Raw genomic sequence first — 19231 nt, forward strand, 5'->3', positions numbered from 1 at the left:
CCTGAAAACTTCATAACTATGAAATTCAAAAGTAAACTGTAGGCTGAGCGCGGTGGCTCACACCTGTAATCCCAGCACTGTAGGAGGCCAAGGCGGGTGGATCACAAGGTCAGGAGTTTGAGACCAGCCTGGCCAACATGGTGAAACCCATCTCTACTAAAAAAAAAAAAAAAAAAATACAAAAATTAGTCAGGCATGGTGGCAGGTGCCTGTAATCCCAGCTAAGCAGGAGACTGAGGCAGGAGAATTGCTCAAACACAGGAGGCAGAGGTTGCAGTGAGCTTAGATCACGTCACTGCACTCGAGCCTGGTTGACAGAGCAAGACTTTGTCTCAAAAAAAAAAAAAAAAAAAAAAAAGTAAACTGTAAAAGCTTGTGTAGTTCCATAACAACGATAAGGGTGAATCATATGAAATTATCAATATTCATCTGTTTTTAACCTATAAAGCTGGTAATTCCAAACAGATATTCTGGAAACGTGGAGGATTTCTCTGTCAAACCTAGAAATATGGTGTTGACATTTTCTGTCTGCTTGGAGATTTGTGTACCTTTCTCTCTTCTACGTTAATAATCCTGAAAATATTGCCTGCTTCTCTCTCGAATACATGAGTCTGAGACAAAATATCAAAATTCTTGATAACCATTGCCAAACAAGTTTAAAGATACAGGACTTTAAACTGAATCTACAAGAATAAATCCCAAGTAACTGAAAACAGAGTCAGAAAACCATGCCAGGCACAGTGGAGTGTGCCTGTGGTCCGCAGCTATTTGGGAGGCTGAGGCAGGGGATCGCTTGAGCCCAGGAGTTCAAGCCCAGCTTGGGAAAAATAGCTAGACTCCATGTCTACAACAATCATACAAAAAAGAGACAGAAAAATGGAAATAGATGTTTAAATTTTATAATTAACTACTTACTTAGCTGCCAATGAAGCACAACACAACATTACAAACAGCTCTGTGTTCTAATCTGATTCTAGTCTGAGCTTTATTATAAACTGGCTATAAAATCACAGAGCCTCAGTTCCTCTGGCTGTGGTGTGAGGGGCTGGAACCATGGATTTAAGATCTTGCTTTGTTCTAATAATCTCTGACTTGTGTTACTAATAAGCTGCAATTATCAAGTGATCATGAAAGAGAAGGAAACACTAAGGGCTCATCAGGATGTCACAGATCTGTTTTATCATTTAAATAAAATTCATCCTGTAGAAGCTCAAAAATAAATTTCCAGAGGAAAGTAAGAGCTAACCTAAGCCAAATTGTAACAAAGTGATGTCGGCCTCATTTTTATGTTGGAAGCCAAGAATAAGGGAAAACTATTGAAAGATGAAAAAGAAATAGTACTGATCTGAAGTACAGAAGTCAAAACATTGCTAAACAGGTCTCACGAGGCTTCTGCAAATCTGTCTTAACCGTTAATGCCCCTTGATAATATGAAGGCAAGAAGTCTAAACACAGGTCTGATTCGTCTCTCTATTAGATTCTGGCATCTAGAAACATAACTCTCTATATTTATTCCAATATATGCAAATTAACTAAAATCACATTTCTTCGTAGTGTAAAGCCTACTTGTATCTGTAACAATTTGATTCACAGCAACTCCGCAAAGTCTATCTTCCATAAAACCTATGATCATGAAGGTAATTGTGAAGAAATTTTTTAAAAAAGAAAAACCATGCACAAATGAAAAGCAAGCAGAAGAAAACACATAGTGGGAAGCTAATAGAAGTAATTAAAGTAAAAATATTGTAGTGCTACCTTACAGAAAGTACGTTCTCTTCCCACTAATTTTCCCTCTACTATAAAGAAAAATACAAAATTGATTCCTTACCAGCATAAAATTGGTACTACATTTTTGGAAAGAAAATCACAGGCTATTATAGGTATTTTCCAAGCTGATTTATTCTTTTCAAATGATTGTCAGGAAATTAGATTTTCATTTTTCTTTGTTTAGTCATTCATGCTCTTTCTTGGAGATTTGCATGAAAATAAGAGCTAAAAAAACTCAGCTGAAGAATACAACTGAAAGATTTATATAGATGCATATCAATCACTGGAGACCCATGTATATGTAATGTTACAATGACATAATTAGACCAAATGTCTATATTTTGCAGATTTAATTTTGCAGTCTGTTAATTTTCATGCACAAGTTATCGCAACTGTGAGATATCAACTCAAAAACATGCATGTAACACATTTAAATGAACACACAGGGAACTACGAAGCTATAGTTCCTTATCTATCTGTAGTCTCACATGCAAAAAAGTGTAAATATGTCCCTAAAATCTTGTGTGCTTTTAAAAATAACACAATATTAACATGTGTTTTCTGCTCTGGTGACACAGATTATTTTATGAAATATGAATTAAAAATTCCCTTTAGAGCAATGTGAGCTAGTCAAACAATAAGCAAGGGGTACTCATGGTATAAAAAAAGAGGGTTGTGTATTTTTGTGTATGTCATAAAAACAAATACATTTAGCATATGTCCCTGAACTGAATGATGTCAATCCTCCTGGCTTGTCAAGTCTCTAAAACGATGACATGAAACTATTCTTTTTCTCATATGATCCACAGAAACTGTTTAAAATTGTCCTATTAACTTGCATAATGCTGAGAATAAATTTTCAGAGCTTTCTTCAAACTCAGAATGTTAAGGTTAGAAATTCACCATTAGATTGTAGACCATGGGAAGGCAGGAGCTACATCTTTCTCTCTTCTATCCTTAATGCTTTCACATAGCAGATCTTCAATAAGAACGTGTGACGTGAATCAAGTCAACTATTCCAGCCTCATCTGACAATGAGGTTGTCATTAACTGCATTTTATTTCTGGATAGGCATGCCTCACTTTCTCAGACAAAAAAGATATCTATTCAGGGCTGGTATTGTTTTTATTAGATACTGAAATGCCACCTGAAAAACCACTTTAGGATTTCCTAAAATCTTTTAATACCTTTCTAGTTTGGAATATACATATTAACTTCCAAGTACACCTATCAAACCAAATTGGAGACTCAAGAAGCAATGAAAGGAGAACCATCTCATTTATCTGTAAGACAGACTATCAAACTACAGCAAGCTAAGAATAGTTTATATATATATATATATGTATATTTTTTTCTTTTTCTTTTGGAGATGGAGTCTCTCTCTGTTGCCCAGGCTGGAGTGCAGTGGCACAATCTTGGCTCACTGCAACCTCCGCCTCCCAGGTTCAAGCGATTCTTCTGCCTCAGCCTCCCAAATAGCTGGGACTACAGGCACGCACCACCATGCCCGGCTAATCTTTGTATTTTTAGTAGAGATGGGGTTTCACCATATTGGCTAGGCCTGTCTCAAACTCCTGACCTCATGATCCATCCCCCTCGGCCTACCAAAGTGCTGGGATTACAGGTATGAGCCACCGCACCCGGCCTACAATTTTTAGTAGGGGGAGGGACAATCAAAAGGAGAATAATATTTCATGGCATGCGAAAATTACATGAAATTCAAATTTTAGGGTCCATAAAGCAAATTCCATTTATGGAACAGCCATTCTCTTTCCTTTATGCATTATCTTCGGCTGTCTTTGTGCTACAACCACAGAGCTGAGTAGTTGGCAAAAGACAATATAGACCAGAAAATCTAAATATTTACTACCAGGACTTTACAAAAAGCAGCTTGCCAATTCCTCTGCTACATATGAGACCTTTCCCTATTAAGTGAAAAAAAAAAAAAAAAAAGAAAGCCTACTGAACAGTAACTAGTTCAGCATGATACATTACTTAGTGATTCTTTGGGGGTCATTTTGGTATAGTCAAACTTCCAGAGTGAACAGGAGGAAATTTGGGGGTGTTTCTTAATACCATGACACACTTCTCTTGGGAAAGGTAGATATTCCTCCTGGATCTATAAATGATGTTACAGGCCTCTGTTTCTTTGATCTTGGTTGTATGATTTTATAAGAACTAAGTCATTTTTCACTTAAATATGTTAGTATATATTTCCATCTGACATCCCAAAACATCCATCTGATTCGCAATGGAAATTGTGCCTGCAACCGTAATTCGCCTTCAGAATACTCTGTGTGATTAAACTTTCTGCTCGGGCTTACAAACAAAGCCATACCATTAAAATTTGCAAAACTTCTATGCTAAAAGTACATGGTGAGATCCCTTCTGGCCAAAAAGGATCTTGGATGCTCAAATAGCGTAAAGTCCTCTGAACAGAGAGTGTGCTTCTTTTCTCCCTGCCGTCCACTCCACCCTGTAGACAACAGGTGCTCAGAAAATGTTTCTTCACCATCAGAGATACATTCATATTGATTAAAGAAAAATAATCAATTAGGCCAGGCACGGTGGCCCATGCCTGTAATCCCAGCACTCTGGGAAGCCGAGGTGGGTGGATCACCTGAGGGCAGGAATTCACGACCAGCCTGGCTAACATGGTGAAACCCCATCTCTACCAAAAAATACAAAAAATTCGCTGGGCATGGTGGTGGGCGCCTCTAATCCCAGCTACTTGGGAGGTTGAGGCAGGAGAATCGCTTGAACCTGCTAGGCAGAGGTTGCAGTGAGCCAAGATCGTGCCACTGCACTCCAACCTGGGTGACAGAGTGAGACTTAATAATAATAATAATAATAATAATAATAAGCCCTCTTTATTACGTTTTCTATAGCTAACTCCCTACAACAGCTAATAACATAGAAAATAACCATTTTTATTGTTCATTTGTATTTCTATTGTAAAACATAATCTTCACCTCTGGAAGATAGTTTTTGCCTTCTTTTTTGCCTAAAGTACGAAGTTGAAAGTCTACATTACTCAAGTGGGCTCATAATGTATATGTTTTATACTTATCTACAGTCCTGACAATACTTCCAGGGCATATATAATATTTAATTAAACCAGTGATTATTTTTAACCACAGAAAGGTAAATATAAACAGGGTCCTGATTGGTCAACCTCTCATCCTTTCATAAGAACTATTCTAGTCAGTCATAAAATAACATCATGAAAGATCCAAGATTCAAGGCAAAGCTCAACATATAAATAGGTTATATGTACATGGTAATATACTTGAAAAATCTGGCTTGATTTATATAAAAATTTGTACTGCTGGAAGACAATCTAGAGCAGAGATGCTAAAATATGGCAACATGATGCTACTTTATCCTTCTGCACCCAGATATTTCCCCAATTATCATGCACTAGGTTTCAGAATTCTTCTCACTACAGCATTCAAACAAGCCACTTTATGTTATAGTCAAGCCTATTTGCTATCCCTGGTCTACAATGTTATTCCCAAGAGTGGACAGTGTGCATCCCAGGAGATTTACAAGACAATCCACTGGGATGAGAAATGATTTCATGTTTTCAAATATACACATTACTACCAAATAGAGTGTGTACTTACTGTTAGTGTGTATGGATCAGGCATATAGAGAAGAAAACTAACTGTTAGTGTGAGTTTCTCTGTAATTCACCAGAAATGGTTTGTATTTAATTTCAGAACATAAGCGGAATTCCCAAAGGAAGGTTATAAGACACATAAAAAGGTTGCAACTGAAAGAGGGTTGCCACACCAGGTCATCTGAATCTATGACAATCTGCTATCTCCCATTATGTTCCACATTGCCCATCAATCACACTATTGCTGATCTACATAAAGTCACCTTCACTCATGCCTCCTAAAATGACACGTTGATACACTCACTGTTTCTGAAGTAAGTGCTGGTGCTGCTGCTGTTGCTGTTGCCTGTACGTTTCGATTGTGTGCTGAGGAAGGTACTGCATAAGTTCCAGGGACTCTTTAATCTTCAACAGCATTTCATAAGTCTCACGGCCCCTAACCTGTGGAAGTGAGAAGAAGGAAACATGAAAAGCTGTAGAACTGTTAGAAGTGTGGTCAATCCTCATTATTCGAGGATTCTGTAATTGCAATTTGTTTATTTGCTAACGTTTATTTGTAACATGAAAATCAATACTCTGGACCCTTTTGAGGTCATTCAGACCTGTGCAGTGATGAAAAATTTGAATCACCTGTGCGTGTTCCCAGCTGAGTTCGAACAAGGAGATGCTCTGTCATCTTGTAGCTCTTATGCCGTAAACCCACATTCTTTTCATGATCTATTTAGCACCACATTTTTACATTTTTGTGCTTTTCATTGGTGATTTTGTTATTTAAAAAGACCCTCAAGGGCAGTGCGGAAGTGCTATCTAGTGTCCCTAAGTGGGAGGTTGTTCCATGCCTTATGGAGAAAATATGTGTGCTAGAGAAACTTCATTCAGGCAGGAGTTATAAGGCTAATTGGCCACGAGTCTGATGTTAATGAGTCAACAGTATATATTAAATAAAATGTCTCTTAACAGAAACACACAACAAATGAAGTTATATAGTTATCTGTTGATGAAATGTATGTGACCAGAGGTGCATAAAAACCTAATCCTGTATTTATCTTATGAGCGATGAGATGATTCATATTCATCAATACCATTTTTGCAACACCTTCATAAAACTAAACTACTACAAAAAATAAGAATAGATTGTACCTATGTCTGATAGAATAAAAGTTTTCATGTGCGATAAAATACGTTTCTTTAAGAGAGTACCTTAAAATCTTTTTTAAAAAAGGTCTTAAAAGCTTTTACAGTTACGACCAGGGTCAAGCATGGTGGCTCACACCTATAATCCGGGCTATTTGGGAGGGGACAGGTTGCTTGAGCTCAGTAGTTCAAGACCACCCTGGGAAAAAACTTTTTCTCTACAAAATGTGCAAAAACTAGCCGGCGTGGTGGCCTGCACCTGCAGTCCCAGCTACCCGGGGAGGTGAGGTGGGAGGATTGCTTGAGCCTGGGAGTCTGAGGCTGCAGTGAACCATGATCCTGCCACACACTCCAACCTGGGCAACAAAGTGAGATCCTGTTTCCAAAAAAACAACAGCAAACCAAGCAACGGATGAGCAGGGCCAGGACTAGAGTGAGGCAAGAGAGGCACTTAGCATAGGTGTGTTGCCCTGGGAGTGAGGGACTATTTAAATTTTGCACCCTAGGCACTTTACCTGCCTCACCCCAGTTGCTGCACCCAGTAGGAAAGGCAGAATTAGTCAGAATTCAGAAACGAAAGATGTTCTCCACCTTTGGTTGAATTAACTCTTACTCATCCCCACTGTGGGGCCCCTTCTCTGAGAGGCTTTTCTTGATCTTACTCTTACAGTTTGCATCTTTGAAACTTCTTGTGTACTCACACAGCACTAGGCCTTGATCTAGGAAATGTTTATTTTATTACATTATAACTGTTTGTGCCCTCAATAGAAGGCAAGGTAGTTGAAAGTAAGAATTGTGTCCTACTGAACTCTAAATGCTCAAGGTCTAGCACATTTGCCACTCACCAAACACCAACAAAATACATATTAAATTAATGGAGTTTTTCCTCACCCATAAGTTATTTAGGCTAAGCCTTCTCTCAACTTGAGACGTAACACTAAGAAGGGTACCTCCTTCTTAGTACAAGGTAAAATTTTAAAATAACTTTTCAAGCAGTTCCTGTTTTATCAGCTGAAAACATATTAAGACTTTTGGAATATTTAGTGTATCAGGGTACTGTTTTACTTTAATGTCACAAGTCAGTTTCCATTTATAGCTTGAGAAACAAGACACTGAGAATCTCAGCTAACTCACCATCTGATTGGTCTACTGGGAATTTATTCCCCTGAGAGTCAGGACCCAAAGAAGATGAGGAAGAAGGTACAGCACACCTAAACCTGTTGAGTTTTGTTAGTTCAATCCCAGGGTAGTAGTTCGTCGTTAAATCTCCTGGCCCTGCTTGGCTGTGTCTCATGTCACTTTAGATGGCATCAAGGGCTATACCAGCCACCAAAACGTCATTGCCACCCTACATGGCAAAGACCTAATGCAATAAGAATTCAACTAACTACCACCATAATCTAAAGTGATCTCATTAGTGATCTCAAGAGAAGTAATGTCCCTTGTAGGAATTAATGAGGTTCTTACATAATAACTGGGCTAAGACTTCTGGCCATTCACATATACAGTTGTCTTTTGGTATCAGCAGAGCACTGATTCCAGGACTACCCACCCCACCTGGCCTCCATGGATACTAAAATCCTAGGTTGCTCAAGTCCCTTATATAAAATGGTGTAGTATTTGCATGTAACCTATGCACATCCTCTGTATACTTTAAATTACCTCTAGATTACTTATAATATCTGATATAATGTAAATGCTATGCAGTTAGTTGTTATACTATATTATTATATTTATATTATTTTGATTGGTGTATTATTATTTTTTATTGTTCTTTTTCCAACTATTTTTGATCTGTGATTGGTTGAATCTGTAGATATGGAATACACAGATAGGGAGGGCCAACTGTAACCCAGGGTTCTGTCTTGCTTGACTTTCTTTATAGTGCCGCCTAAAAGACATCAAAGTCAGGGCTATAATTGCTGCATTATCAATTTTGTGAACTTTTTCTGACAAAATTTTAGGCCTAAATTTCTATGGCCATGCTGCCTGGGATAATCTTATCATTCTGAAATAATGAAGGGCAAATTAACTTCAAATATTTGGGTAAGAAAAATCCTATTAGGAGTTTAGTTTTAGTTGGGTGGGTAGGTAAGTAGAGAATCTCATGCTAGTAACACAGTCCAAAACTGTGGAGAGAAAGAAGAATATTCTAATTAAAAAAAATAAATATTTTCTCTCCTGCATATCACCAGCTCTCAACCCCCCTCCCCCATCCCAGTTATGGACTGAAAGTTTGTGTCCTTCCAAAGTTCATAGATGGAAATTTTAACTCCATTTTGATGACATTAGAAGGTGAGTCCTTTGGGAAGTAATTTAGGTCATGAGAGTGGGGCCTTCATTAATGGGATTTGTGCCCTTATGAAAAAAAAAACCACCCTAGAGAGTTCTCTAGCCCTCTCCACTGTATGAGAATACAAGGAGAAAATGGCAGTTTGCAAGTCAGAAGAGAACTCTCACCAGAACCCGACCAGAGGGGCACCTTGATCTCAGACTTCCAGACTGTAGAAAATAAACTTCTGTTGTTTATAAGCCCTCTAGTCTAGGGTAGTTTGTTGTACAGCTTCAACTGACTGAGACACCTCCTTTCCCATTGTCACAGATAACGAGATGATGATCATACTGTAAAAGCTTATTCAAAGAAAGTTAAAATGAAGCAACCATGAACACCCAAGGGAGACCTACCGGTAAGTATAACAGTTCATCATCTGGGGATCTTCGTTTCTTGATGGATGTCATCTGGATACCATGTGTGTTCTGACGAAACGCTGGTGGAGGAAAAATACAAGTTTCATCCTGGGAACATTTCTAAAGCAATAATGCATATTAAATATACTTAATAATTACATATTAATATTAATCAGATTTAATAATACATATTAAACAGACAGTAGTACCAGCAACACGTGTAAGATTAGAGGCTCTATTCCTAAGCATCCATTTAAGTGGGTACAATTGTTTTTACATTGATTGTGATCCTAGCAATAAGGAGGTGGAAGGATGGTGGGGAAAAATAAAAGAAATTCAGTATGCTGGGAAATACCCTCTGGCTTAAGTAACGTTGCAGGAAACCCCGTATCTTGCCAGTGTGTGTCTGTGAATAGATGATGTTTATGCTACTGGTGTGGAAGTCATATTTTGAGAATCTCTGGACTAAGACATTGTCACAATGACTACCTGCTTGTGTAAAGCTATAGGACATGCCTGGAGTCCACTTCAATGCTATTCCTATTCTCACTGGCTCTGAGGGCTGATGTCCCACTTGCTGCTGAAGGTCACAGGTCTTATCATGCAGCTTCTCCAATATCACCCCATTCTCCAACATCTGGAGTAGACTCCACCCTACCCCATTTGGCCACTACATCTACTTACGGCGCTTCGTACCATCACCGTTCTTTGTACTGTCCGAAACTTGCTGCTTTCTGATGCTATCTTCATCCGCCTTCCTGTCTCTTCCTGGGCAAGCACAGATCCGGGCCTCAAAGCAGCGTCGGCCCAGGACTTGCCCACTAGGAATTAGAATAAAGGGGAAGAAAGAGTTAAATTCAAAGCATTTGGAAAGTCCCCTGGAGATCTCCCACTTCCATTTCCCATATGGGCCATCGCTAATGTACTACCAGCTTAGCCATGGCAGCTTTGAGAATGGACCCAAAAGTACTTGGCAGAACACAAAAGTGCTAACATGCCACAAGTAATATTAGTAAATAACATTCCATTTGTTCTCCAAAGAGCCTCCAAGCTATTAGCTGAACAGCTGTATTTAGCTACATATTTTGAAGGAAACTTGAGTTAAGCCAGTGGATGTCTCAGGATAAAATCCCCTAAGGCCGCGCAGACTTAAAAAAAACGGTCAAATGCCTTGAGGACCACTGTCTAATCAGAACAATTCCAGCCAAATGTCAAGAATTCAGGTATGAAGTGACTGCACACCTTTCTAGCTCTTTTTTTCCCTCTAACTTTACTCATTTTCCTTTGTCTCCACTTTCTTAGATCTTTTATGTAACTGTTTATAGCAAGGATTTAAAGCACAAAGGACAAGCTCTCTGCTTTACATGCAAAATTAATGATAAAGCAGCCACAATTTCACTTTGCCCTCTGCTCATGATTTTTTGTGTAGAATGACAATTTTTACATATGCCACTTACTCTCTGGTTTCCAGAGTAACAATGATTAAAATTGGACGGCGGTTCATCCCTCCAACACAACTGCTGTTACACATGAAATTGTACAAGACTGTGGTGAATTCAGTGCCAACCTGAAAACAAGGGGAAAATAATCTGTGTTAACAATGGTTTAAACTGACGTTGTTCCCTCTCAGTTCTTCCCTCTATTTAAGGAATTCCAATTCTGATGAAGTGATATGCTTCCTCCTAAAAGGGCAAACTCTGAACCCTGTTGTAGATTTTTCTTCATCTTGCCTCCAGGGAAGCTTAAAGCTAATGTTTGCAACACTGAACACTACATTAGGTGAGACAGGCTTTAACAGATTTTGTGATCTTTGATCCTGTTCATTTGTAAGCTGATCCACATCATGTAATTCAAATAGGCTATACCACCTTCAGGAATATCACTGAAAAGGGAAAATGGGGAATAATTGCCAAAAACAGTAGCAATGCTCCAAGAATATTTCCCCTATGTGGATAAAATGGTACAATATAGATCTGAATATACACTTGCATTAATAACATCTTAAGAGCTCAAAATGTTCTCAGAATTAAAAATAATCCAGTCCAAAGTACATAGTTATGGGTAAGGCAACTGAGGTCTAGAGAGAGAGAGTTGCCGAACGTCCACACAGCAAGCCAGCAAACCAAAGAACCTGGGTTCTGTTATACCAGTGTATATTCAACCACACTACTCTGCTTCACCAACAGATTTACAAATCTATCATCTGTTCATTCAAACTTTAGCTAAGAGGTCCCTCTTGGGCTTTCCCACTTACGGTAACACTTGCATCCACTACTGTTGCACATCCACTACCCGTCCAATTGCCAGTTGGATAAAACAATCCCATGTATACACCCAATTGCCAGTTCAATTGTTATCTGCCCTTAAGATGGGAAAATGGGCACAGAGCCGTGTTACCAAGTTAATCCAGTGTATATTTAGATATTCTGAAGGGAAAGCATGTGGAGAACAGGTAGAAAAAAATGCAAAAATATTACATATTTGATGACAAGAACTACGACAGTGATAGATGCTAGAAACATCCCTGTTGCTGAAAGAGATGTTCTCTCAAGTCTGCTCAGTCCATAGAGTGTTGTGTTTTGGTTTGGTTTGCTTTTTACCTGGGGTGGCTCATAAGGTACCAGCACACTCTGTCTTCCTGTGATGGGGTCTTCTACATACTGGGCATGGCTGTTCCCCTCTACTCGAATCAAATGACTAGGAGGAGCAATCTGTCCTGAAGAGCAGAAAATGATAAAAGAGTTAGTTCTTTACCTTAAAAATAAAGAAAATAACATGGAATTGCATGAACAAGATGTTGGTGGCAAAATAAATAGTCCGTAGAATAAAGAAAATGTGCATCCTTGAAGAAAGGAACAGATTCTGTAGCCAGATATCAAATACATGAAGGTGTCTTAACCTTTATAGCCACAGAAAGGACTAGAATGTACATCTATATTTAAGGGAACAGTCCTATAATCTGGAGTTTAAGATTAATGATACAAGCTTTATGGAACTCTATAACTACATCTCTGACCTCACCCACGGAGGAAATTTTGCCAGCCTCCTGGAAAATGAAAGGGAAAGATGCAAATTAATTTTTAAAAAATCAGTTTAACTGAGAAAATGCTGCCCAAAAGTCTGACCAGCAAATACACGGAGAAGCAGAAGATAGCAAGGATATGACTTCCACTTTTTCTTCTTTCCTCCTCCTCAACTTTTGAACATTGTGTTGATTATAAAGATAAGAAAAGTTCTGGCATTTGTGTGCTGAAGGAGTCCCAAGTTGGGTATAAGAAAAGGGATGCAATTTTAAAAAAAGAGACTGAGTAAAGTTTCATAAAATTGTGATACTTAGCAGAGCTCTAGAAGAAAGAAGATGCTCCAAGAATTAGGACCTGTAAAGCTGTTTCTAACAGCTGTTAGTCCCATAGTCCCAGTCTACAAAAGCCATTCAATAAAAGTAAAAAGCTAAGTCTATCAGAATGTTCTCTGCTGCATCATCTAGTGTGGTTAAAACTAAAAACCATTATTATGTTTAAAAAATGAGAAAACACTTAAAAATCGTGTGCTATCTTGGTGAAATACCAAGTTAGGTAGGCTGATAATGAAGTCTATCTATATTGCAATATTCTTTATGGCAGATTGCTAAGTGAAAAGCAAGACACAAAGGTACGGATAATGTGGCCATGTGGGCAAGGACTTGAAATTAATGTGTAAAAAATAGTTGTTTAAAGAGTATTTTGACTTTATTTTCTTCTTTTAAATTCTGATCCATTATCTTTCTTCTTCCATTAATTTTCTCTAACATTATATTCTCTATATTTATCAATCCTTACATTTTAATATTTTTTCTATAAAGTATCCTAACCCCCAACACCTTTGGCACCCTCAGTACTCTCTGAGGATTGCTTATGCTTTATCCTGTTCTTACTTTCCACTTTTCAGCACTCTCTATTCAGTCTCCCTTCATGGAACCATAATATTAGATCTAAGGGAACTCTTGGAAATACCGACCTTTTCTGCTAAATTGTTGTAGGATCTGAGATGCAGAATATGAGGCATGACTTATTCATGCCTAGAGCCTAAAAGTGGCCTTCAAGATACCTCATCCATCGACTCCCAGTCCTTTATTTGACTGCCCACAGTATGCTCCAGGCCTTCTATTTATTCCCCTTACCCATTACTTGCCTTCTCATCTTCTTTCCCCCTTTTCTTCTTCTGATTTTTTTCATTATTTCTTTCGTTTGGTGCTCCTTTCTCTTACCCTTCCAGCTCTCAACTGGTCTAGACTTGAGAATCTTCCTGGGAAAACACTAAATCTGAAGATATGGTAGCCTGGGCCAAGTAGAACAGCTACCACGTAGTCTCCTTGCACTCTCTTATTTATTTATTTTTTTGAGACGGAGTCTCGCTCTGTCACCCAGGCTGGAGTGCAGTGGCGCAATTTTGGCTCACTGCAAGATCTGCCTCCCAGGTTCACACCACTCTCCTGCCTCAGCCTCCCAAGTAGCTGGGACTACAGGCGCCGCCACCATGCCCAGCTAATTTTTTGTATTTTTAGTAGACACAGGGTTTCACTGTGTTAGCCAGGATGGTCTCGATCTCCTGACCTCATGATCTGCCCGCCTCGGCCTCCCAAAGCGCTAGGATTACAGGCGTGAGCCACCACACCCGGCCTCTTCTTCTTATTTTTTTAAAGGCAAGAAAAATAAAAAGAAGGAAGCAGTAAGGAGTAAAGATAACCAGTAGCTCAGATCATCTAGTAATTACTAATGTTAAATAGTTCAACCACTATGAAAGCCAAGGATTTATTTATCATTATTGTTAGATACTCTGTCAGCCATTAAAAAAAAAAAAAAAAAGGCAGACTGACTGCCATCAGAGTGCAGAAGTCTGAACCAGGTAGGTAGGTCTCAAACAGAAACACTCACAGAATGTTGACCTTCAAGGAGGTTGGACAGTTAGAGCTTCACATTCTGCTTACCCTCATTGAATTCGCGGCTCAGCTCATGGTTGGGACACCGCTTCACCACCTCAGTGACGTGCTCAGCTTTTTTGTAGACAGGCATGGCGCGGATAACAGCTCCTTGAGGAGGCGGGGTCATCACCTTGATCTGGATGGGGCATGTCTTTGCAATTTGGCAGTACAGTTTCTTCAGTTCAGTGGAATACTGCTTAGAGTTGGGGCCAGTGGAGAAAGGAAGGAGATAACCAACAGGAGATATTGTTACATTCCAAATCAAAACAATGAAAATCTGTCCACTTTTTATAGCTGCATGCTGCATGTTTGCTACTGGCCACCATAGATGTGACATATGTCAATGTTATTAGATTTTTTTTTTGCTATCATAAATAAAACCCTATGTTTACAAAAGGTTTTATGTTTATCAAAACATATTTGTGCCATTATTTCCTGTTATTTTCCTTTAGGATGAAGAAGCTGAGGCTCGGAGGGGTTTAAATGAGCAATACCATGAGTAGCTTCATAGATGACCAGAAACTAAGTGAAAGAAGAGTATTGGCATGTACTGAGTGATATTAAACAACAACCATAAAGACAAATTTCTGCCTAGATTATAATCAATCCAGTCTTTAATGTACTTTAGAGAGACTCATAGGAATTACGGTTCATGGGATTTTTTTTTAAGATGGAATATCTGTTAGAGTGAAGAGATTTCGCCTGAGGTCAGATCGCTTGAAACTGTAAAACAAGAACTCCTCCGAATGCCTGCACTTTTCGTCTAATGTCATAGGTAGGGGAATGCAAGAGCTGAAAGGGGCCACTCTGCCGTAAACTCCTGAAAATACCTGGCCTGATATAGCACAGCTAATCATGGCACAGAAAGGATCTGGATGTAGATCTTCTCCCTCACAAGTGAGTGAAAGTTTTTCTTCTTCAGGGAGAGGAAGTTCAGTAGTGGCTAGTTGGTTGTAGAGTTGGCAAAATGGAGTGGAGAAAGCCTGAGACCTAGAACCAGATAGAAATCCTATCCTGTGTTGCTTCCTCTTCCCACTTCTGAAGCAGAAGAGAACCTTCGTTCTAATCCTTACAACTATAGTAAACCTTATCACCCCTGTGCTCTGGGTCAAAGCCCTATCCCTACATTCCTACCCACTCAGGCACTTTGCTCAGGCGAACCACCCAGGCACTGGAATTGCTGGCCAAGAGTGGGGCACCTAGTAACATGTATCCAAACAAAGGATAAACACACACACAGGTTGCAATCATAAGTGGGCCCTAACATCCTCCCAGAGGAAAGACAGGGGGGCCAGAGCCATAGTGGCAGTTGGATTCGTTACTGATATGTCCCACCCTAACTCTCACTAATGGCAAGTATATTACCAAAAATCGCATATTTAAAATGCTGCTTTATTTCTTCATTTTAAAATATGGTATTGTTTAAATGACCTTTCCTTTTCTTCCAAGTATTCCAGCATACGAAATTTTTCGTTAAAAGTTTCCCAATGCTAGAAAAGTATTGCAAAATCAGTCCTCCATGCCCGCAGGCCATGGATTAGACACAGCAAAAGGGTTTTATATAGCTTGAAGAAATAGGACACATGCCAAAATTCAACCACAAAAATAAAATTCTACTTGGGAAACACTGAATGAAATCTAGATGGGTATTTTTGCTCTTGTACTTTTAACTAATGACTTACACAGAAATTGTTTTATGACATATTAAGAACTTACTTTTATTGAGAACTTAAAGAAAATAAGCATATCCATTCGTGTTTTCGTTAGGAGGTATATAATGCATAATCTAACCATGAATTTCATAAGATGACCCTTAGGAGAGATGACTGAAAAATAAGTCTGTCAACTAATACCTAAAGGCAAATAAGGTATCCTTCCAAGTATGTAAAAGTTGCAGAAATGAAGGTTAAGTGTTCAGAGTAGAACAGCTTCTTAAGAGACACATTCCATTTTAATAACTGATATACTATAAATCAAGCTTGACAAAAAAAAGTATAAAAGCATTAAGAATAAGATTAAGGATCATTAAGTGTTAACTCTTGTTCATTCTCAGGGATGGGGTGGGAATCCAATTTTTAAGCTTAATTAATGATAAATAATAACAGCTTCATCATTTACTGAGTTCTGTTTTAAGAAACTTTATCCTGTTACAACCCTAAGAGGAAGGTATTACAAGCATACCGTCTCTTATCTGAAACCCCTTGGGCCAGAATTTTCAGAAGCCAGAATTGTTTAGATTTTAGAAAAAAAGTAGTTTGTATAACATATAAATGTATCCAGCAGCATTTAGGGTAGCACCAAAAGATCAAACATTATTTCTGCAGAATTCATAAATATTCACACTAACTGATTGAGTACAAAGCCTGGGTTTCACCATCAAATGAATGTGCCACAAACCTAAGAAATCAAAATAAAACTGAACCATCTTCTGATTTTCAGAGCTCTTGGACTTCAGAATTGCAGATAACAGATAATTGACTTGAATTATTATCCTTATTTTATAAATAAGAAAATAAATGTACAGAAAGGACTTGCCCAAGAACTTGCTTAGTAACTGGTGCATAAGTCTATCTGAGTCCTGTAATAACAGTTTCATATCTGTCTGTTCTCTTAACTCAGCCATGCAAATGTTTACCTTTTTCTAGTTTCCAACATCGTGGTTCTTTTGTGAATTAATTACCATGTTTATACTCTTCTCCAAGAATTAAAATGGAGCTCAAAAGTAGTCTATTTAACATAGTTTTATTAATTTCTCAGTACATTGTTTACTCATTTAATTGTAGGGAGACGCAACAAGTGATAGAGTTGAAAAAACTTTGGGCTAGGGCAAAGACAACCTGGACGCTTATACCAGCTGGCTCTGGGAATTCAGGGATAAAGTCTTGCTCTTTATCACGGTTTACTGAGGACTTTATGAGGCCCTCTGTATTGTGACCTTATCTATCTCTAACTCCCCCTACCCCTCCATCCCCACTCACACACATTTCTCACCCCATGTTCTACCCATACAAACTTTTTAATGCTTCAAACACACCATATGATCATCACCCAAAATTCAAAATGCTATTCCCTGAAATCATGTCCTTTGCAGCAACATGGATTGAGCTGAAGGCCATTATCCTAAGTGAAACAACTCAGAAAAAGAAAATCAAGCATCATGTGTCCTCACTTATATGTGGGTGATAAGTAGTGAATATACATGTGTTCGGGCACAGTGGCTCATGCCTGTAATCTCAGCACTTTGGGAGGCCAAGGCAGGCAGATCACTTGAGGTCAGGAGCTGAAGACATGCCTGGCCAACATGAAGAAATCCAGTCTCTACTAAAAACACGAAAAACAAAACAAAACCCGAAAAGGATACACATGGACATAAAGATGGAAATAATGGACACTGAGGCCCCCAAAAATTGAGGAAGATAGGAGGGGATGAGGGTTACAAAATACCTATTGGGTACAATGTTCACTATTTGGGTGACAGGTAATCTAGAAGCACAAACCTCACCATTATACAATATATTCATGTAACAATATTGAACATGTACCCACTGGATCTGAAATCTAAAAGAATTAAAAGCAATAAGCAAGCAACAACAACAACAACAAAAGTGATATTCCCAGTGTGGTACACTTCTCTTTTTCTGCTGTTCTCCACATCATGCCAGGACAATTTAGATATCACTATTCAGCTAGTACTGTATCTGGTACTGCAAACCATATTTTCCAATTTTAGTGGTAAGGGTTCCATATTTGACTAAATCAAAATATCTGACCACAGCCAAGATGCATTATGTTTATTGCTTTTGGTTCAACTACCAGTCCTGCAATTCAGCAACTAGAGGCGCTGAAGTGGTCTGGCACAATCGCTTTTTTTCTTTTTACAAAGCCAAATTTCTGCTACTCTATTTACTTCATTGTTTGCAAATCTGTTCCATGATGACCTTTATTTTTTTGCCCAGTACTAAGTTCAGTCTCAGTGGTCTATGTGTATTAACAATTCCATAGACTTGCCCACTTCCCTATCCCTTACAGAATAGCACTATCATCTCCAATTTTCCAGGCTTCTGCAAGATTGGAACATGAGAATCTGATTTACATGAAGATTTTAAAATACCTTGATGATTCAACTCAGCAGAAATTGTAAATTTGAACACACATAGTTTATTTTACTATCTTTCTTTCTCTGTGGAATTTTAAAAATTCACCTCTAAATTGCTCCTCAACATTGACTTGAGATTCCTTTAATTCTAAAGCCTAATTTATTCTTTCTTTGTATGGGAGTTTTGTTTTATGTGGTATACTTTTCCACAAAGCATACTAATTTTTAAGTGCAAAAGCGGATGGCTTGACAAATGTACACCATTGTGTAACTACTACTACAATCAAGATATAGAATATTTCCATCCCTGTTCCAATTATCTTTTGCTTCTTTGCAGTTAATCCCCTCCCCAGCTCCTGGCCTCAACAACCATGTATCTGTTTCTCCCACTAGTTTTACCTTTCCAGAATTTTATGTAAATGGAAAAATATAGTATATAATCTTATGTGATAATGCTTTTGAGATTTATCTGTGGTTTTTGCATGTATCAGCATTCCACTGCATTTTTGAATAGACTTCATTATTTATCGATTCACCAATTATTTCCATTTTTTTCTATTGTGTATAAAACTACTACGAACATTCATGTACAAATTTTTGTGAGGATGTACATTTCCATTTTTCTTGAATACCTAGGAATATGATTGCTGGGTAAGTGTATGCTTACTAACAAACTACCAAATAGTTTTACAAAGAGCTGTGCCATATTACATTGCCACTTGCAATATATGAGGACTTCATATCCTTGTCAGCATTTGGTATTGTCAGCTGTTATTTTAATTGATTTCATTCTGGTATGTAAGCAGTAGATCTCATTGTGGTTTAAATTAACATTTCTCTGATGATTAATAATGTTTAACATATTTTCATGTACTTATTTCATTCATATTTATATATAATAAAAATAAAAACAAACTTATATAATTCTATACAACTATTTGATATTTTTTGAAGTATCTGTTCA

The 19231-nt window shown here is 38.1% G+C and overlaps 1 protein-coding gene across 23 annotated transcripts in view; it reads right to left on the bottom strand.

Annotated features, from left to right (window-relative positions):
- The window catches only part of TP63 (tumor protein p63), a 526038-nt gene that overhangs the window by 18323 nt on the left and 488484 nt on the right, over window positions 1-19231 (bottom strand). For 19 of the 23 annotated variants that reach the window (XM_077991167.1, XM_015132502.3, XM_077991173.1 and 16 more), the window contains 6 exons: window positions 14178-14364; window positions 11812-11927; window positions 10669-10778; window positions 9896-10032; window positions 9209-9291; window positions 5694-5830 (listed from right to left, as the gene is read on the bottom strand). In XM_077991167.1, coding sequence (XP_077847293.1) covers window positions 5694-5830; window positions 9209-9291; window positions 9896-10032; window positions 10669-10778; window positions 11812-11927; window positions 14178-14364 — 770 coding nt within the window. The remainder of the gene's footprint in view (window positions 1-5693; window positions 5831-9208; window positions 9292-9895; window positions 10033-10668; window positions 10779-11811; window positions 11928-14177; window positions 14365-19231) is intronic. The other 4 variants (XM_077991168.1, XM_015132501.3, XM_077991184.1 and 1 more) reach the window with 1 other exon arrangement.

This window comes from Macaca mulatta, chromosome 2, assembly GCF_049350105.2.
Source record: "Macaca mulatta isolate MMU2019108-1 chromosome 2, T2T-MMU8v2.0, whole genome shotgun sequence".
NCBI classification, from domain to species: Eukaryota; Metazoa; Chordata; class Mammalia; order Primates; family Cercopithecidae; genus Macaca; species Macaca mulatta.